This window comes from Bos javanicus, chromosome 28 (assembly GCF_032452875.1).
Source record: "Bos javanicus breed banteng chromosome 28, ARS-OSU_banteng_1.0, whole genome shotgun sequence".
NCBI lineage: Eukaryota > Metazoa > Chordata > Mammalia > Artiodactyla > Bovidae > Bos > Bos javanicus.
In genome coordinates this window covers 29720213-29741998 of record NC_083895.1, presented here as the reverse complement: position 1 = coordinate 29741998, position 21786 = coordinate 29720213, and the positions used below count along the sequence as shown (strand labels likewise).

Sequence of the window (21786 nt, the reverse complement as noted above, 5' to 3'; positions counted from 1 at the left end):
TGGCATGCTGCAGTCCATGTGGTCGCAAACAGTCTGACACGACTGGGCAACTGAAGAACAAAGTGTCAGGACATCTGGGTCCAAACCTTGAATTTCTGATTTTGGTTGTTCCTCCCAGTTTCCCAGAGCCTCAGCTTTGTCATCTGCAGGATGTTTTGTCGTGAGGAACATGAGATGTTACTACGTGGCAGTGCCAAGCAAGCTGAGGACGCTTCATGATGATCGGGAACATCAGTGCCCACAGTCTGGTCGTGGGGCCTCACACAGTAGGGAGGGCACAATGGAAGTGGCCTCCTGGGGTCCCACAGTGGGCTTCGTGTGGTGCAGGTGAGCGAAGGCTGAGGCTAGTGAGAGGCAGCACTAGGACCCAGGGGCCGAATCTGGAGCGGCTCAGCTGGGTAAGTTCACAGCCAGAACACAATGTTCTCAGTGTACCCACAGGAAACCCTGAAGAGGAGAGCTGCACATGGCCTTCTGCTGGGTGTGTTCTGGTCCTAGCCTTTTATTCTTTTTCCTAACCTCAGTCCCCACTTTCACATCCTGTGACCTGCAGAGCTGCAGGGCCCCACCCTGCTGGGCTGGTCCCAGGCCCTGGGAGAGCAATCAATGCAGGAAGCCCAAAACCTGGCTGGCCTTCACCATTTTCAAATAAGACCGTTTGCTTCTAACCTTGGTTTCCTGAATCAGCCCTTTGTGATGGAAACTTTTCACGGTGCGGAAGGCAGACACAGGGGACAAAGTTGGGTTTCTAGCTGAGGCGAGGGTCTTGGCTCAGAAGCAAGGGAAACAGCTGATACCTCTGAACCACCTCCTCCCTTCCTCCCTGAAGGCCAGACTCCACCTGGGATGGGGCGAGGGCCTCCACGGCTGCTGCATAAATCAGGAGGAACTGGGAGCTGCCTGGGAAACCAGGGCCAGGTTTGGAGCAGAACGTTGTATGATGTGGTTCCTAGTTTTTATTTCCACGAATGCTATAATATGTTGTCCTACCGAGCTATTTTTATTGAATGAAAAGATTTTAAAAAAGCAAACCTCTACAAAACCAATAGCCCTCTGTTACAGGGAAGGACAAGGTGAACTTTTCACTTCCTTCCCCACAGCCTATCAGCTCATCTGCGGTTTGGTGTCACCCACACTTCCGTGTTATATTCAATCTCAATTTTTGCCTCCTTGTTTTTGAAACTGCAAGAGCAAGGCTTTTAAACTCATGTTGCTCCTGCATGTTGCATGAGACTTGCAAAAGAGTCTTTTTAGTGAGTTGTCACAACTGACTGCAGAGAGGCTAGATGCCAGCCTGGAGGCAGAGGTAAGCCCAGAGAGTAAACAGTAGGGGAGTCTGTGAGCAGCCAGCACCACCCAGCTGTACTCAGCAACCTGAGCTGTTGGGGGCAGCAGATAAGCAGCAAAGCTCTTCCTTTATGACACCCACAGGTCTGCCTCCTTAATGAGGGGCCTGGTCATTGAAAATAAACCCTGGTGCTTATATTATGCTCCATTAATAAGGCTTTTTCCACTCTAGCATTTCAGAGTCTTTTCCCAAATCTTGATTTGTAAGAGAGTTTTAGTATGTCCTCCCCAGAGGCTGATAGAGATTCGACTGGGTGCTTCCCAGACTTGTCCAAGCTCAGGGATTCCCTTCTTAGAGAAGGAACTTCCCCAAAGCCAGCACTACTCCTACTCCGGGGAAGTAAGCACAAAGCTTGCAGCTCCCAAAGACCTGGGGTCTAGTCTTAATTTTGCCAATTTGCTGTGCAACCCCGTGCAAGTCACTTTCTCACTTGAGACTTCAATATCCTCATTTATAGAAGGAGAGGGTTTGGTCAGACACCATGGCTGTTACAGGTGTAATTGTGTCCCTCCTCAAAGTTTATATATTGAAGTCCTAACCCCAGTGACTTAGCGTGTGACCTTATTTGGAGATGTTATTGTCTAGTCACTAAGTCATGTCCGACTCTTCGCATGCCCATGGACTGTAGCTTACCAGGCTCCTCTGTCCATGGGAATCTCCTGGCAAGTGGGTTGCCATTTCCTTCTCCAGAGGATCTTCCCGACCCAAGGATCGAACCCACGTCTTCTGCCTTAGCAGAAGGGTTCTTTATCACTGAGCCACTTGGAGATAGAACCTGAAAAAAGGTAATCAAATTAAAATGAGGTCAGTAGGGTGAGCCCTAATCTAAGATGATGACTGGCATCCTTAAAGAAAAGGGAGATTTGGACACAGAGACGTGCATAGAGCAATGATGATGTAAAGAGACACTGAGAGGAGGTGATCATGTATAAGCCAAGGAGAGAGGCCTCAAATAGATCCTTTCCCTCACAGCCTCCGGCAGGAACCAACCACAGTGAACCAGCCATGGTGGCATCTTGATCTTGGGCTTCTGGACTTCAAAACTATGAGGTAATTAAGTTTCTGTTGTTTAAGCCACTCAGTCTGTGTACTTTGTTATGGCAGCCCTAGCCCAAAGGAATACAGTTGCCAAGGCCCTTCAGCTCTTAGACTATGGGATTCTTTCCTGCCATCCCTTGGTGGCTTCCTCTGCCCCACATAGCCTTTCTGCTACCCTCTCCCAGTAAGTAAATGGCATTATGTGTCTGAAGTGCTTAGCACAGTGCCCCACATATAGTAATTCCTCACTACATATTAACCATGATGAACGTTCTTCGAGTGCCTGGATATGACCTGTACCTACCCCGGGAGCCTATGTGCCAAATGAAAGGTGTGGGTACTGAGCCTGGGCCCTCATGGTCACTCATACCTTCATTCCCGAAGCCTTTCCTATCCCCCTTGGCAGCTTTTTTTTATTTTTGAAAACATTAATTTATTTATTTGGCTGCATTGGATCTTGTGACATGCAGGATCTTTCAGTTACAGCATGTGGAATCTCATTCTTTGACCAGAGATTGAACCAGGCCCCCTGCATTGGGAGCGCAGAGTCTTGGCCACTGGACCACCAGGGGAGTCCTCCTCCCCTCGGCAGCTTTTCAACTGAAGAGTATTAGAGTGACACCTTCTAGAAGCCGAACTCTTTTTTCATGGAAAGTTCATTCTGGCCACAGAGCCAGTAGGACTCAAAAGAGACTGCAAAAGCTCAGGCTGGATGATGGTTCCTCTGTTCTTAGATTCAGTGATTCCCCAGGGTCATGAAGAGGTGTAGAACTCTGAGGTTGAGCCTCTGCTTTCATATTTGCTCAATGAGGATGCCCGCTGGTTGGCAGCAGAGTAAGGCTTAACTACGGGTGCAGCTGGGGCTTGCCATCCCAGGCAGCGCAATGCTGCCTTCCTGTTTGGGCATCCCTCCCCGCTTCTGCTGCTTCTCTAGCTCTGCTTTCAGAATGAATTCTCCTCTGTACTGAGAGATGGCATGGGGATGAGGTCTTGCTTTCTTCCTGGCTCCTGAGTCTATAGGTCTCTGGAGGCGATAGCACCTGGATCCTCCAGCTGCCATCTCAGGCAGGCTGGGAGACTGTGATTTTCCTTTCCATGATCGGGATTGCTTTCAAAAAGCACTCTAGCCTTGAGCATTGAAGCAGTATCACAGAATGAGCCTCGAGTCTTCTCTGGGCAATGACACTGGTCCAGGATAGAAGGTCCTGGGTTGTCCTCTAGGCAGTATGTTGGAGAGCTAAGTTGCCCTGACTTCATAGAATATTCCAGACTTACTGTATTTTGGAGACGCTGCAGAAAGTTAAGTGGGTAGAATCTGACTTCAACAACCCCGTAGCATGAACTTTAGGTTTGCTAAACAGATGAAATGCCCGTACTTGTGTGGTTTATATGCCTGGAGATTTCTGAGAATAAGGAGAGGGAGAGAGGGTGTGGGAGTTTACTTCAGGCCTTCAGGGCCAGGCAAGGAAGGAGGAGAAACCAGTCCAGGGGGAACAACATCTCTCCGCATTGTCCATATACTTTAAATTTGATCCCTTCAGACTGCCTCTTATCCTGGTTTGGCTCAGAGCCCAGAAGGGAGGTTCCTTCGGTAATTCTGAGCTTGGAACATCTGCCTTCCCCTAAAAGTAACTAAATAAGTACAAATCTGTAAATGCTTCGTTTCTCAGCCAGAGCAACAGCACCCTGAACAGTACTGCCTGGTGGCCGGTAAAGATCACTCTGGTGCCTTATGCCAGGCTAAGGGGCTTAACCTTCCAGGCCCTGAGGAGCCTGCTTCCCGAGTTATTTATTGTGAAGGGCAGGATTCTTGGCCTCTTTCTTAGGTGTACCCTGGCCCTGTCAGAGAAATGCTGTCTTGATGGAAAGTAGAGCATGGCTCAAAACAGTCTGGTTCTTGCTTCCTTCTCCTGAGAGGGCACACCCCTCCCCAGTTTACAGGCTCAGCTCCAGCCACACCAGATGACTTTCGGAGTTCCACGAATGCAGCCCTGCCTATGCGCGTGCTAGTCCCTGTACTTGGAATGCTTCTCTGGCATCTTCCCCTCTGACCCCGACTGACCAGTCCGCTCAGGCCCAGGCTCACCTTCCCTAGGAAAATGTCATCTCCCCTTCCTTCCCACCACCAAGCCCTCTTGGCTTCCACAGCACCCCGTATAGACCAGAGTCATGGAGTTATGGTGCTGTACAGATTCCATGTTTCTGTTTACTTCTCTGCTTTTTTCACTGGTCCAAGTGTTTTCTCAACTGGCTGCAGGAGAGTTACACGAGACCCCTAATTATAGACCTGTTGGATCCCAGGAATCATGCTAGCGAGTCTGTATTTTTATTAAGCTTAATTCTAAGGCACAGCTAGGTTTGGGAACTATTGCCCCTTCTTTGTATTTCTGTTGCCTTACATATTATCAGAGACATAGTTGCTGCTGCTGCTAAATCGCTTCAGTCGTGTCCGACTCTGTGCGACCCCACTGACGGCAGCCCACCAGGCTCCCCCGACCCTGGGATTCTCCAGGCAAGAACACTGGAGTGGGTTGCCATTTCCTTCTCCAATGCATGAAAGTGAAAAGTGAAAGTGAAGACGCTCAGTCATGTCCGATTCTTCGCAACCCCATGGACTACAGCCCACCAGGCTCCTCCATCCATGGGATTTTCCAGGCAAGAGTACTGGAGTGGGGTGCCATTGCCTTCCACTCAAGAAATGTCTGACCCTTCTAATCTTTCTCTGGTAACCTCTTCTTGTTTTTACTTCCTTCTCTCACTAGCCCCAGACCAACCATCTGCTTACCCTCTTGTGCTTACCGTATAACCACCAACTATGCATTTTTTTTTTATTCCTACTGCCAGGCTGCTAGGAGCTCCTGGTATACTTCTCCAGTGACTGGTGCCATGGCAAATTTAGGGACTTGAACTGCAAATGGCCCCTGAATGTGCTTGGCAGTCTGACCCTGGTCAGCTCCTTCCCATTCTTCACAGGGACCATTCCCAATCCCACTGTTCCCGCCTCCTGCCACAGGCCACAGACCAACTTGCCTCCTGCATCACAGAGAAAAAAGAAGCCTACTGATGGGAACTCCCTCAGCTTCCTGCCACCTCACCTGCATTTAGCCACATCAGCACTACCCTTTTGCCCTCCTTCCCCTCTAATAATCGCCCCACCTGGGCTCTGGGTCCCATCCCTCCCACTTGTCAGGGACCTCACACCCTCAATTATGCCCTCTTTCTGGCCTCTCCCCAAAACAAATGTCTTGACTGTGTTTCTTCCTTTAACTGTCATGCTCCCTGCCCCTCATTTTTGCTTCCCCTTACCACTGAACTTCTTAAAAGTGTTGCCTAGATTTGGCCCCACATTTTCACCTTCCACTCACTCTCCCAGCCACAGCAGACTGGCTCCGCCTCCACTGTGCCACTTAGGTGGCTGCTCTTGAGACAAGGTCACCAACAAGCTCCTTGGTAAAGTCCCAAGGCCTTCTCCACCCCTGTCACTTAACGGCTTGGCTACACCAGATACTGGTGTTTGCAGCAGCCCCCTTCTTAAAATGTCCTTTCTCCTGGTTTCCCTGATGCCACATTCCTCATTTTCCAGCCATTTCTGGTGACTTCCTGCCACTTGCTTTCCTGGGCTCCTCCTCCTCCTCCTCTGAGAAGGTTCTAATTCTCTTCTCACTCTGGGTTCTCTCCCTGGGCAGTGCCATTCGTGCCTACCTTTGGCTGCATATCTCTAGTCTGGAGAGTCCCAAATCTAACTCTAGCCCAGATCACTCTCCTGAGCTATAGACCAGAGAGTCAACTGCCAGATATCTCCTTGAATCCACATCTCTCCCTGTATCCCTGTCTCAGTGAATAGAATCCTGGCCATCAGCTATTTAGACATGAAACCCAGGTGTCTTACTTGAATTCTCCAAGTCTGACGAGTTACCAGGTCCCACATAAGGCTATTCCTTGAGTAACTCTCAGTTAAAATCTATCCTCTTGTCTCCACATTTTTAAGGTTGCAGTTAGGTCTCCCCTGGATTTCCATGACAGCTTCCAAAAGGATCTGGGTCTTATCACCACTAATTTGCACTGTGCCTTGCAGCAGCTGCTGCTGCTGCTGCTAAGTCGCTTCAGTCCTGCCCGACTCTGTGCAACCCCATAGACGGCAGCCCACCAGGCTCCCCCGTCCCTGGGATTCTCCAGGCAAGAACATGGAGTGGGTTGCCATTTCCTTCTCCAATGCATGAAAGTGAAAAGTGAAAGTGAAGCTGCTCAGTTGCGTCCGACTCTTCTCGACCCCATGGACTGCAGCCTACCAGGCTCCTCCGTCCATGGGAGTTTCCAGGCAAGAGTACTGGAGTGGGTTGCCATTGCCTTCTCCTTCCTGGCAGCTAAGATTTCTAAAGTGAAACCAGATCTTGTCATTCCCCTACTTCAACCCCTTTAATGGTTCCCCACTGTCCTCTAGTTGAAGTTCAAATTCCTTAGCAAAACCCATCAGGTCCAGTTTTGTCTCATCTCTTGTCTTTATGAATCATCCATAACAAAGCAACCACAGCCCCACAGAAGCACGATGCCCTGCCGCACTCTTAGGCCTTTGCATATTTCGTACCTTCCATCTAGAGTCCTTCCTTCTCACCCCACCTACTTGTTCTCCAGGTCTTAGCTCGAGTGGGTTGCCATTTCCTTCTTCTTCTCTAACCCTTATTCAGCTGGGTTAGCTGTCTCTGATTTTACATGGTTTCTGTTATCATACAGTTTTTAGACTGAAAATTACTTTTATCTCTTTTAATATATCTATATAAACTCAAAGCCGATGACTGTGTCTTGATTGACAGCATATCCTCAGCAGCTAGCAGATGCTAGACACAGAGTAAGTGCTCAGTAAATGTCTATAGAGTGAATAAAAGACATTTGGAAATAAACATCCACTCTGTTGTTCCTTTGGAGTAGGAAATGGCAACCCACTCCAGTATTCTTGCCTGGAGAATCCCAGGGACAAAGGAGCCTGGTGGGCTGCTGTCTATGGGGTTGCAGAGAGTCGGACACGCCTGAAACGACTTAGCAGCAGCAGCAGCTGTTGTTCCTGGTAATAAACTGTATGTTGTTTCATTACCTTCCCTAAAGAGCTTATATTATAAAAATGAAGTAAGTGGATTCTGGAGAAGCAGCTTCTCTACAGAGACTGGTGGAGGAGGAGATGGCAACCCACTCCAGTATTCTTGCCTGGAGAATCCCATGGACAGAGGAGCCTGGTGGGCTGCCGTCTACGGGGTCGCACAGAGTTGGACACGACTGAAGCGACTTAGCATGCATGCATGCGTTGGAGAAGGAAACGGCAACCCACTCCAGTGTTCTTGCCTGGAGAATCCCAGGGACAGGAGCCTGGTGGGCTGCCGTCTACGGGGTCGCACAGAGTTGGACACGACTGAAGCGACTTAGCAGCAGCAGCAGCAGCAGGAAGACTGGACAGGCTGGAGAAATCAGAGTATCTGGAGAGGTGGAGAGCAGCTTGTGGATGCTGACATGCGGAACCACCATCGGGCCTGTGTGCCGGAGCCTATGAGGAAGGCAGGGAGCCACCAGCATCATCTTCCCAGGCTCCTCCCATGGCTGTTTTGGACACAGCTTCCACTTGTCAGTACAGCATTATAGAGAGCTCTAGGCTGGGCTCTGGCTTATTGTCTTGTCAATTAATTGCCTTAGGCGTTTCTCCAGTATGGATGCTGCACCATAGCTAGCCCAGCTTCCACATGAGGGTAAACATAAACATACAACAAATTCATGCTTCCATTCACTCAGTAAATACCTGCAGCATACCTACCATGTGCCAGCTAGTGTCCTAGCTACTGAATATACATACAGCAATGAATGAGACAGGTAAGGGCCTGTTAACCAGGCGGATGAACTAGATGGTCTCTAAGATCTCTTCCATTCAGCTCTAAGTTCTGAGACTCCCTCTTTGACCAGATGCGAAGTAAGAAGGCAGGCTAGTAGCACAGGGTCCCGTTCCAGCCTCCTCCTCCCATTCTTCACTCTTGGTGCCATTTCCATCGCAACTCAGCTCTGGGAAACCAGAGATCCAGCATCATTTGCCTTCTGCCTGCAACCCCAAACTTCCCCAAGTATCTGTTAGTTAAACCTTGTACCTCTTTTGTGGAGAGGATTTGTCTTGCTTGGAACTTTGGGCAATTACAAGGAGGCCAGGCGAGATATTTTAGGCAAGGTTAGGTGCTCTGACAAAACGAGAGGGAGAAGCATAACTGCCTTTTCCTCCAAGTGTACTATCTCTTGGGTTTGCCTGAAAGGGAACCATGTCCTTGGGCTGTTCCTCCTCTTCCTTGTAGATGATAGGCATCTCCTGGTCCTATCTCTTTTCTTCTACCTTTGGCTTGGCCTTAAGGTCCAAAGTTTCTACACTTCAGTATCTGGCGTTCTGATCGGAAACAAGGGATTCAAGGCCTCCCAACCATGTGGGGGAAGGGAACCTGAGGGCTTCAAGTAAGTGGACTGAGCAGAGAGATCGTAGTGTCAGGAACTTGATTTAGAGTTCCAGACCACTGTCATTCCAGGTAAGTATCAGGCATAGGATGGCACTAATAAATAAAGCACTTAAGCTTATCAGTGAACACTGAGAACTTCGATGCTGATCTTAGATAATTAAAGTAAAAAAGTAAGATTTTTAACTTCATAAAAGTAAAACCAGCTTTATGTAAGTTTTGTGTATCAAACTGATGTGAACAATTCTTTATTAGCAAATTCTGCCTTCACATTTTCTAGTGTATGACAAACTAGAAGGCATAAAGGTTTGAAAGGCCTATACTGTTAACTGTACTTTGGTTACTAATCTTGGTACTTTACCTTCTCTGTACTGGTTTCCTCAACTGTCAACTACCTGCCTCATTTATCTCACAGGGTTGATGTGGGATTCAAGATGAGACATTTATGAAACTGCAAAGTGTTTTATGCACTGAAACACTCGTTACCATCAGCTTTCTTAAGATGGAGGCTGTCTGTGAAATCCTGGCTGTTGCTGCTAAGTTGCTAAGTCGCTTCAGTTGTGTCCGACTCTGTGCGACCCCATAGATGGTAGCCCGCCAGGCTCTGCCATCCCTGGGATTCTCCAGGCAAGAACACTGGAGTGGGTTGCCATTTCCTTCTCCAATGCAGGAAAGTGAAAAGTGAAAGTGAAGTCGCTCAGTGGTGTCCGACTCTAGCGACCCCATGGACTTCAGCCTACCAGGCTCCTCTGTCCATGGGATTTTCCAGGCAAAAGTACTGGAGTGGGGTGCCATTAGCTGCCATCTTCCCTGTCTTCCTCCTTGCACACACAAAGAGGAAGACAGGTATACACACACAAGGTATGTATCCCTTAAGCATCTAACTTCATCATGCCGAATCTTAAAAGGTTATGTAGATACTGACATAGCTACTTCCAATCAGTTCTTAAAGGAAGAGGAAGAGGCTGTTCCTTCATTGAACCTTATCACCAAGCAGTGAGAGGAAGCAGGGAGGGTGGTATTAAGGTTTATTTCCTCCAGGTAGTTAATTCATTTTATCACTAGAAAAAAAAAGATTTTAGCGTTTTTCTTTGTATGAGGCACTGGGTTGGGGTCAGTGGGATGAAGCATGATACATATATGTGTGTGTATGTATATATATATAAACCTTTCAATTTTATATATATATGTATATAAAATAATCTCAGCTTTGGAGCCTGGCACACTCAGTTCAAATCCAGACTTGGCCACTTACTTAGCTAGGCAGCCTGGGCATGTAGTAATGCCTTCTCTGAGCTTTAAGTTCATCTGTATTAGGGCTTTTTTTAAATATCTTGCAGTGTTACTGAAAGGACTATAATTAGTTCCTTTGAGTGACTGGCACATAATGAGTGCAGAAGTGATGAAAGATGAACAACAGGTCCATCTTCAAGCCCAAAGCATGGTAATAGGAGTTATAGATGAGACATAATGACCAACAGAAACGTCCAGAGAGGGAGGGGCCATCTTCAAACAGTGAGGGTCTTGTTTCTGGCAGCACTCAAGGAGAAGCTGAACGGTCTCTGGAAAAGGTGCTTCAGAAAGTATTTCCACTGAACTCTATAGATCTCTTCAATTTCTAAGGCCATGAAAAGAAATGTACAACTTAAAGAGACAAAAATTCTTTAAGTTCAATACCAGAGGGTAAAGACGAGGTAATATAGTGGGTGGGTCCTCTAGTTACATAAATCAATGAAAGTCAGTGATTGTTTCTAAACTGTCACTGAAAATATGATTGAAAGGTTTATTGCAGACTAGGTATTTAAAATTTTTCCTTTGGTAATCATGAAGATGGTTGATACCCAAAAGGACAATGTTAGGAAATTCAATGGCTTTCAATAATGGAACTGGTTTAGGTTAAGAAGTATTACATGGAAATTAGTGAGTTTGAGGGCTCGTAATTTTTGTGCTCTGATGTGCTTCAGAGACAAGGTTAGTGGGCTGAATTGTCAGTAAACTGCCATCTGTTTTAAGTTCCAAGATTTTCTTCGGAGTCTGGGCTTACGTGGCCATGTGTGGGTCTTCATCTTCCTTGTGCTCAGATTCCGTATCAACTCAATGAGGCCACCACCTCCTTGTCACGGAGTATGTATTAAAACGTTCTGAACTCCTGAGATTAAGGCCAACTGCTACTGGGATTTTATTTATTCATAATTAACTGACTCTAAGCAGGTCAGGAACAAGTTATTAATGAGGAGAAAGGCAAATTCTGTCTGGGGCAAAATTTGCATACAATCTAAATGATTCTCCTAACTATGTAGTGTGGACGTGGGGGTCCCATGAGGAAAAACAAAAGATTATCTCTTAGCTTATCAGGTTTTTCCTTATCATGGTTAAAAACCTACTTAGATGTTGATGATAAATTCATATACTTCTAAAAAAACAAATATCCCTGAGATGAAGCAAATCTACCATTTGTTTAGGAGAAATGGTTTTTAGATTCCCTTCTTATAAAAAAGTAATTTGACCTCTTCCCCCTATCCCAAATCCCTGAGGCTTTGAAAGGATAAAGAAACCAATTTGGAGTTCTTTCAAAGGATTTATTTGCTACAGAATTGCCAGAGCCCACCAACAAGATGAACTCAGGATTTCTGTGTTTAAAAGGATTTTGCTCACTGCTTTATTTTTACAAGAACTTCAACATTCAAAAAGCAATTCTTTTTGCCAGCATTGGCATGCCTAGAAGAGGTTAGAAAAAGTTAGAATCTATAGAATTAGATGTCTAAAAATAGAAAAAATCCCAAACATTAAAAAATTCCTAATTTGGACAAGTCCTGAGTCGAAATCACATTCATCTGCAAAAAGAAGGGTTTTAGGTCAGAAATGTATTTTATAACTTCAGATCCTGACCTTGGACTTGACTGGTGAGGATTCTAGGAACTGCGTGAATGACAGGAGGGATGTCTTTCATCTGGCCAATTCTGCCATGTGTCCTGGATTGTGAAGTTTTATAAATCTCTTTTAAACCCAAACTTCCTGGTTCTCTGATGTCGACCGTCTAAATCCAATTCTCAATACTTTTTTAAACAAATAAGCAAAACATTTCCCTGCAAGATCACACACTTAAGAATTTGTTGCTTGTGTATAGACACAGAGAAACCAAGTATGAATATGAATTAACAGTTCAGTGATGGAGCCGTGAATCTCTGGATGGCTATATACATTGTAAGAAAAGTTCCTTGCTAGACCTGCACTTGCCGTGCACCCGAGATGACCATCCAGGCCAGGTTAACCTGAAGAGGGTGTGAACCCCAGCAGCTGCTCGATGGGTTTAAATCGCCATTCATCTGCCTCCAGCTCTTCTACCAAACCAGCTAGTTTTTCCATCCGAGCAACCTGCTGATCTGTAAAGAACCAATGAGATAGTATTTATTAATTATACACCAAGCAGCAAGATGATGACTGATTTAAAAATAATTTCTAGAAAGATTTTTTCCCCCCTCAATATTCTAGTAATGGGGTCTTACCCTATGTTGTCAGAAGACCTAATCTTTTAATTTACATTTTATTTTTAATTGTAGGATAATTACTTAAGACAATCTTAAAAAAATAGTAGTACTTATATTCCATGCCATTTGTGTACGAAATTTGTGACTGCTACTAAGAATCTAGGGTTACAAGTAGTTAAGAATCTGTGCTTCCACTGCAGGGGGAACTGGTTCTATTGCTGGTTGGGGAACTAAGATCCTGTATGCTACAAAAAACAAACAAACCCAAAAAGCCAAAAACCTAGGGTTACAAGCAATTGCAGCTCCCCCTACCCCCACCCACCCCAACATTATGTTCTCAGGGGAGAAGCAGTCTGGTTTGGTGGTGGAACAGAGTTCCCTGATGCGTAATGAAGACCTGGTGAGGCATGATAGAGTAGAAAAGGTGCTACCAGGATCTTCGAATCCAGGTAGACCAAGAAGTATTACATACACACCCGAAGATGCAGACAGTGCTACCAGTGGAGGACAACAGGAAAAGAAGCTTTCAGGAAGGAGTGGAAAAAGCAATACAAGAGGAGAAGGAAATGGCAACCCACTCCAGTGTTCTTGCCTGGAGAATCCCAGGGACGGGGGAGCCTGGTGGGCTGCCGTCTATGGGGTCACACAGAGTCGGACATGACTGAAGCGACTTAGCAGCAGCAGCAGGAAGCATTAACTCCCCTAGAAAACTAACCCCTCTGACTTCAAATTTAAGCCTTAATGTAACATTATGCGTGGATTAAGAGCTGTAGAATGTTCTTGTCTGCAGGCAATTTGGGAAGTCCACTTGAGTAGCCTTGCTGAGTTTTTGTTACAGAGCACTCTGACCTTTCTAAGTGCCCCTCTCCGACCCTTCCGCTCCCTAGTAAGTTCATTTTCAGTTAAGTACACAGTACTCATGTGCTTACCATGTTTCACCTGTTTAAGCGTAGACGCCACTTGATAGCTGAAAACAGATTCACAGAGGAATCTCTCAGAGCCGTCTAGAAACAGAAGAGGACAAGTTTTAATCTGCTCCAGTCCATTTTAATCTAATGGCTTCTGATAAACGTAGTAAACACATCCATTCTCCCTGCTTTTACATTCAGGTCTGGTTTTCTGTGTTTACAAAGGGCTTCTGTTTCACTTAGAATTAACAATACTGTGTTATAAAAGCTACTTCTATACCTAGAATGTTAAAATAGTCCGTCTACTTGTTCAAGAGTTTAAAAATAGTGTTAAAATAACAAAAACAAGAAACCCCAGTCTGATGTCCTGGTCAACATTTCTCCCATCCTAACTTGACAATTTCTTAATGTTCTCCTATTTTGTATGTCAAGCAATCACTGACAACTAACGCATTTGGCCATGTGGCCCTGAACTTTGAAAATACAAAGGTACACCAAAACTCTTAATCGTTTTCATTCTACAAAGTAAAGTTGAAGAAAAACAGCTATTGTCAATATTTTGTATATCAAATTATATCACAGTGACCATCACAAACACTGCTGGGAAATTTCATTCTGTAAACGCAAATTGTAACCTTGATTTTCCAACTAAACCAGAACACTGCAATTTGGATGGTGATAAAAGTATGGTGCAATTTCAGAACCTAGCATTGTACTGATGCCAAGAACTGGATACATGAAGGTAGCTAATTCAGTCACCCCAGTACTTGGAAGATGATTGTGAAACATAAGCTAGTTCATGTTATTCCTTATCAGGCAAGGGCTGATCCAACAAAACATACCCCTAAAGACGTAGAACTCATGTAGGAAAATGTGACTTCATGGGGTAGCAGAAACCATTCAGGGAAGGGATCTTATTGCAGAAATTCTAAAACAAATGAAGGTAGAGGACACGGCTGTCTTTTTTTAGATGGCAGTTCACGCCAACACTGCTGGGTGTCAAGCACTCACCCATCAATCACGGGTTGCTGCCGTCAACCAGCTATTAAGTGACAAGGAGACAGGACTAACATATTCTGGCTTCATGCTGAGTTTCACACAAGGAAGACCTCATTTCAGAAGCTCATGATAAATAAGAAAAACCATAGATACTATATTCAAATAGCTTAAATATATGACCAAGAGGGCTTCTAATATCTTCAAAATTGGTGCAAAAATATAATTATTCCATACATAATATGTATGAAAATTATTATGTATTAATACATATGCATCGGAGAAGGCAATGGCACCCCACTCCAGTACTCTTGCCTGGAAAATCCCATGGATGGAGGAGCCTGGTGGGCTGCAGTCCATGGGGTCGCTAGGAGTCGGACATGACTGAGCAACTTCCCTTTCACTTTTCACTTTCATGCATTGGAGAAGGAAATGGCAACGCACTCCAGTGTTCTTGCCTGGAGAATCCCAGGGATGGGGGAGCCTGGTGGGCTGCCGTCTATGGGGTTGCACAGAGTCGGACATGACTGAAGCAACTTAGCAATATATATGCATATTATATATTATTTCAAAATATAATTTCATATAGTGATGTAGACTTTGAGGAGAGTGTTATTCTTTAAACTCAACTTCTTTTCTAAATATTGGAAGATGATTCTAAATATTGTGTCATATGGGGATATGATCCCATTCCCTCCTCCCACCCCATTCCTCTGGCAGAATGTAACTCATTTATAAGTATATCATCTAAACTGAGCAAAAATTTAATTTTCAATTATTGAATATTATACTGGCTGTCCAGTTTAAAGATCTATGATGTTAAGATGATATTACTGAGTTTTTCAAATAAGGGAAATGTAAGCCAATGATATTACTGAGTTTTTCAAATAAGGGAAATTGCCTGAAAATAACTATGAATCCCACAATGGGAAGAGGGACTGTGTGAACATTTGACACTAATGATGCAATTTATTATGCCTAATAAATTGTGTAAGTATGCCAGCATTCATACCCTTGCTTAAAGAATCAAATTATAACTTAAGTTTTATTTTAGGAAGAGCAAAGCATACGGAATTAGAGCTCTTCTCAGGTGGTTTGATTCTGAACTTGAGGATATCACACAAGGCAGTGGGGATTCTGGCTGTTAAGGACCAGGCCAAGATTTGTTTGCAAGCTCTTCAAAGTGCTACCTCCCGCTTACATTTAATCACAGGTGTTATTAGGATAAATGCTTAAATTATAACATTTGCATATTTCCCTTGATAATGAACTTCAAAGCAAAAGGATGTAAGCTAATCTTTCAAAAAGGCACTTGCACATCACTTTGCTGCTTTGTATGTCTATGGAACACATTTTTGCTGATTTGCAGCTTTGTATTAACCACAAAGTCCACTGCTTCTTAGCTACATCCTATTAGATGTGATATCTGTAACAATCTAAAGTCTGGAATTTCTCCAGAGAGGAGTCAGCCTGGGGCAATCTGTCTTCCATTTAGAAATTGTAATCAAACTCTTTGTAACACACCAAGTAGCAATACATCAGCTTTCCTCTTAAGGGACAAGTAAAGGTTATAAATGGTGAAAAGTTCAGTAAATTGTCCAAATCTAACACTACTGTTAACTCCAATAAATAGGATGCTAACAAATTCATTTAAAAGCCTATTATCCCACAGCGGGAAAACAGGCAATGGCAGATAATTTATGCTCCAGTGGCGTACGATGCCACCAAAATCCAGCCATTTCAGACTGGAAGGCAGTCTCTAATTTGCTTACTAATATCTGGGTGAGAGAATCCTAGCCAAAGGCAGGGGAATGTTGAAAAGTCCTGTACAGTATACTGCTTATGTGAGGTGTCTGATATCAGACAGCAGATACACAAAGAAGTTAATACACAAGGTTAAGTACAGGTTATTTGGGTTTATTATCCTAGACTAGGAGGATGCAAGACCAAGTTGAACCTGTTAAGATAATAAACAGCACCTAATTGCTTTTGTTCTTGCTCTGAAGAGGCAACCCTTCCTACTCTATTTTCATGCAGGCATATCTCAGAGATGTCGTAGGCCTGGTTCCTGACCACTGCAATAAAGCAAATCACACAAATTTTTTAGTTTCCCATTGCATATAAAAGTTATGTTTATACCATGCTGTAGTTTGTTAAGTGTGCAATAGCGTTATGTCTAAAAAATACTGCTAAAAAAATACTAACCACCATCAAGCCTTCAGGGAAATGTAAACGTTTTGCTGGTGGAGGGTTTGAAATACTGTCAGCATTACCAAAATGTGACACAGAGATAGGCAATGAGTAAATGCTGTTGAAAAAATGGCGCAACATACTTGTTCAAGGCAAGGTTGCCCAGACCTTCAATCTGTAAGATACACGGTATCAGCAAAGCCCAACCAAACAAGGTATGCCTGTATTCCATTAAACTACCGCAAGAAAAATGGTCAGGTACACGTGCATTAGATTACTCGCATGGTAGTATCACCCATAAACATAGCAGGATGAGGTATCCAAATCTACCATCCCTTTTAATTCAAATTTAAGGGTAGCCTTTTCAGTTTAACATTTTTCACTTGACTCAAGATAGTTCAAGGGCTGCCACCTCTAAGTTTTCAGTTTGTCCTTAAATGTATAGGTGAAACTTTAAACCTAAGGAAGAAATCCAAAACTGGGCACTGCATATTTAAACTTAAATTCATTCTACAGTAGAAAGGCAACACAGTCCCCCATGAAGCATACTGGGATGGAATAAAAGTGGACAGAACTATCACTTGTTAGAACATCAACATTTAGACTAATCTCAGAAGCCTTTCTTCTTTAATGTTTCCAAGAAGTCTGGTGTACACCAACAAAGAATGCTGACAGCTCTGAGACCACGGAGGTGCCGCATGCATTAAATTCCTCTTATAGCTAGACTTTAAATGACTTTAATCTTAAGGGTTCGTTGTTAAATAAGGATTCCTTTTCTGCTGCCATAAAACTCATTAAGCAATTTAAGTACCTCCAACTTTTGATTTGTTTTGGGAGAAACTTCCTAATACCAGGTCTCTGCAGCATATAACTTAAGTCATAATTTATTTTTAGTGCCAAATATGGCAAACAAGGCCCTAGACGTTCACTACCTCCAGACTCCGTGATGTTAGCTTGAGTATTCAGCTAATTGAAGAAAACAAAAGGGCATAGACAGAAGTATCAGTACATACACCTCATATGTATCACTAACTACAGTATCTGATTGTTTACTTCACCAATCATGATTTGAACCAATTCTAAAAAGTCTTCCTATGTTTAGTCCCAGTCCTCCCTATGGTCCCAGTCTTCCTATGTTTTCCTGTCACAAGTGATACTTCTGTCTGCGTTGGCTTAATCCAAACCTCTGCTCTTTATTATACCTGATATAAATGAAGACCACCCCCCAAAAGCTGACTCTTAACTACAGTCTGTGCCTTTCTCAGATATTTCCAGATTAATTTTTAAGTATATTTACTGAAATTTGCAATATTTAAAGCAAAAAGGATCAATATACAATTAAGCACAGATGTGCTAGAATCAAGATTTTGAATCTTTAATAGGTTCTTGGCTGATTTTTTCTGAGGCAGGAAGAATAGTTTAATAGTTAAGGGCCATTTTTATGAGAATCCCCTGGATGTTAGTCGAAATGGAGATTCCTGTGCTATAGACTAATTTGGAATCTATAGGTGAGCCAGAAATGTGCATTTTAAATAAGCTCTTTAGGAGGTTTTAATGCTCTCTATTAAGAATTTATTGGTCCATCTCCTAAAGTGAAGTGTACCTGATGAATTCTAGGTGCTAAAGTTGTTTCATGCTTATAGCCTGTGCCCTGATCTTGGCCAGCCAGTTTGCAAATGTGTGCGGAATAAGATGGGGGATGATTCGATGCAGATCCAGCTCCAGTGCTTGAGAAACCACACCACACTGTCCTGCAGTGGGCCACGTAAGAACAGTAGATTGGTTTTTATTTTCTCTCAGAATCTCTTCATCTATCTATAAGTGAATTATATTAGAAAAAAAAATATATGAAACCTACTAACCATAGGGAAGCCGACTGGTGCCAGGATAAAGCGAACTGGAGCAGGAGTGTAATGGAATTCCTGGTTCAAGTGCTGACTGTCTTTTCACATGGTCAAATCACTTTATCTTTTCTGGATCTAAATAACTCTAAATGACCTCCATGATTTCCAAAGTCTTTTTCAGCTCCAAAATTCTAATTCTGGAGAAACATTTGTGTTTTAAAGATATTCTGAAATGAGGACAAGAGATGAAATGTGGAGCTGAAATCAGGACAAACTCGTAACTAATCCACTTAATAGCTTCTTTACAATTAATATTCATTGCAGGTCTGAATCCAATTATTCAGCAAAAAGCAGCATGAGATCACCTTCCAACATCTCTCCAGCTCCTTTGGGGTAGGTGAAAAGGGCTTTCCGTGGTGGGGCAAGGTCTGAGACACTGAAACCAGATCCAGCGACAGAACTTCCACTGACCCCACCAGCTGAGGAGGAGGATGAAGAGGCAGCCATTTCCTCTCCAGTAGAATTCTCACTTCACTACAGAGAAAGAAAAATAGCAATTGGCAAGTTTATGGAAGTGAGACTGACAGCATTTCATTCCAGCTACCATGAAAGCCAGCATACAGTTTAGTCAAGAATTAGTTCCAAATTTTTCTACCCTCTGTACTCCCACGATCTTTTATGGCTCCTTGGGCCAAAACGTCACTCAGGATTTTAAGTGAAAATATGTTTATTCTTAGTTTTTCTACACAAAACACTGCTTCCTACCATTAGCAAACTGTTTATGTCATTTGGGATTGACTGTGGGTGATTTATGGGTTATGAAAGGGTGATATGGCAGTGCCAAGGTAGCAATTTGACTGAGGAAATAAATTATATGAGGATAAAACAACCATGCCTCATGGGACAGTTTGTCTTGGATACATCCTGACCAAGCCACACCAAGAAATTCACTTATAAAATTTTCCAAATAAAATTTCAGACTAACACTATGTTCTGTTCCCAAGGAAGGGGAATGGTTAGGAAATACATACTGGCCCTTTCATTAAATTAAAAAAATTTTTTTCATCCAAATGTAATACCCAAATTGATCACTTGGTGGTGTCCCAAAACTGGAACAAAATAGTTCAAGAATGATCTTAGAATCATGGCTTATTAGGAATTAGAGGGGCTGTGAGTGTTTAATCCTGTATCAAATTAAAAAATCAAAAGGTCCAAATGTAAATGAGAAAATCTGTATACCAAATACATGTCTCCTTTAACAAGTTCAAAACAACATAGAAGCTTACACTACACATTTACAGAAGATTCTAAAAGGTTTATGTTTTCCATATAAAAAGAACAGTCTTCTTTCAAACTCAGAACTATCATTCAAGACATAAAACAGCCAGGGTTGAAAAGTGGAGTGCAGAATTAGCACTAATTTTAACACATATAAGCAGTTTTCTGCTGAGATGGAAAGATTACCTAAGTAATTTTTAGCTTTAAAGATTTAGGTTAAATTTTGAATGCTACCAGCAGGTGGTAACCAAAGTTAAAGTGAAACTCACAATAAACCCTAGTTTGGAACCGCTCTATAAAGGCAGGCATTCTGATTACCAAGACCAAACATTATGCTTGGCTTATACCAACTAGCTGTTGATTTAAATAAATGTTTGCTAAATGAGTTAACATTTCACAGGAACCACAAGATTCCTTAAAGATCATCTAATCCAATCCCCCCATTTTGCACATAGGCATACAGACTTCAGCTTATTTGTTGTGCCATTTTAAAAGCAATGGCTTTATTGCATTGTCATGTGCTATATGGGGTTCCCAGGTGGCTCAGTGGTAAAGAATACACTTGTCAATGCAGGAGACATGGGCTCGATCCCTGGGTTGGGAAGATCCCCTGGAGAAGGAAATGGAAGCCCACTCCTGTATTCCTGCCTGGGATCCCATGGGGACACAGGACCCTAGTGGGCTATAGTCCTGGGGCTGCAAAGAGTCAGACACGACAGAGTGACTAAACAACATGTACCCTGTGAGAGGTGAAACAGCACAGTGATTAAGAGCTCACTCTGAAGCCTCTTGGCCCAGGTTCACGTCCTGGCTTTGTTACTTGCCGTCTGATTCTGGACAAATCACTCGACCTCTCTGCTCCTCAGCTGCCTCATCTATAGAATGCAGATAATGACAGCACCTACATCAGAGGTGTCAGGAAGGTTAATATAACTAAAGCATTTGAACACTCATAGGCACAGTAAACAACAGCTATCCAAAACTACCAATGAATATTTAGTCCTGAATCTTTTTTTTTTCTTCTGCAGATTCCAGTTTTTGATACTTACTATGTTTCAACACACTCATGGGAAAAGTCTTAATTCTCTCCATTTGACACAGTGTCAATGTCACATGTCTCTTAGAATGGAAAGCATGCTCAGGAAGAGGGAAAATGCACCCCATACTTTCATTTTAAGGTTAATGATCTTAGGAAGAACCCTTTTCTTAGGAAAAGGGGAAGGAGTTGTCTTTCTACTCTCAAGGCCTAGCACAGAACCTGGATTGCAGTGTTTCCTGAATGAATAAGGAACAAATGACAGAACACAGGGCTAGCAGGGGATAGATAAGTTTGATGTCAGGAGGGTGGGCTCATTACTGGTTTTTCTGCCTCATTCTGTAGATCTATTTGGACAACTATTTTTCCAATTAGGCTGCCAGGCCCAAGGTAGGTGCTCAGTAACATTTGTTGAATATTTAAATCCTAATGATGACATAAGCTGGGACTTGACCCAATAAGCTAGATTGGAAGTAGAGATTCTTACAGGAGAGCAGAGATATTGCATGGTTGTGTTCACAGTGACAGGATGATCAACACATTTACTTCATGCATGATAGGGATGACCTCATATTCATAAACCACTTTCCTTCCTGGCAGATACATGCTTATATTCTTGAAAAGAATCCTTTTTAAAAAGTCTCCTTATCAAAAAGACAAGCAATTATTAAACTCTATCATCAGAAATCATTCCAAATAGCTGGATTACCAATCAAAAAGGTGCTGCAGCTAAAAACAGCGTAGGTGGAAAGGGGATGAAGAGAAGATGGGTCAGAACGTCAGCTGTTCCCAAGCTAACTCCAAGCCATGACCCCACACCCACCCAGACCTCTCCAGGGGGCGACACCACTGGCGCCATCCCACTGCGCAGGCGCCACCGCTTGGCCCGCATGCGCAATTGTCTCGTGCGGCCTGAGGAAATTTCCTCTTACACGCCCTCTGCGGCAGGCTCCAGTTCCTCCTCCTCCTTTCTCCACTTCACTAGTCCCTTCAGGTAGGATCTCAGGGATCAGCTCCCTTTCCAGCAAGCTCCTGAGGGTCCCTGAGCCCTCGACCACTTACCTCGGCTGCTTTGGCACTTTACAGCCCCGCCCCCAACTGAACCGGCTGCGTTTTCCAAGACGAGGGCGGCGGCGTGCTCGCGCCCGTGCGGAGGGAGCCCGCGGCGGCCGCGGCGTGCGCGTGCC

The 21786-nt window shown here is 43.7% G+C and overlaps 2 protein-coding genes across 5 annotated transcripts in view; one reads left to right on the top strand and one right to left on the bottom strand.

Annotated features, from left to right (window-relative positions):
* Nucleotides 1–11417: 11417 nt before the first annotated feature.
* ANAPC16 (anaphase promoting complex subunit 16) lies at nt 11418–21752 on the bottom strand. 4 transcript variants are annotated; one of them, XM_061405829.1, is made up of 5 exons: nt 21662–21751; nt 20303–20438; nt 18651–18819; nt 13277–13351; nt 11418–12242 (listed from the first exon to the last, which is right to left on the bottom strand). In XM_061405829.1, exons 3-5 carry the CDS (start codon nt 18790–18792, stop codon nt 12127–12129), a joined length of 333 nt encoding a protein of 110 aa, XP_061261813.1. In that variant the 5' UTR covers nt 18793–18819; nt 20303–20438; nt 21662–21751; the 3' UTR covers nt 11418–12126. The 4 variants fall into 4 exon arrangements, with proteins under 4 accessions (XP_061261813.1, XP_061261815.1, XP_061261814.1 ...); XM_061405831.1 differs by having other exon boundaries at nt 20342–20438; XM_061405830.1 differs by having other exon boundaries at nt 20303–20464; nt 21662–21747.
* ASCC1 (activating signal cointegrator 1 complex subunit 1) overlaps nt 21479–21786 on the top strand; it is a 121133-nt gene continuing 120825 nt past the window's right edge. The window contains exon 1 of the mRNA XM_061405819.1: nt 21479–21593. The gene's annotated coding sequence lies outside the window, so the exon portion shown is untranslated. The remainder of the gene's footprint in view (nt 21594–21786) is intronic.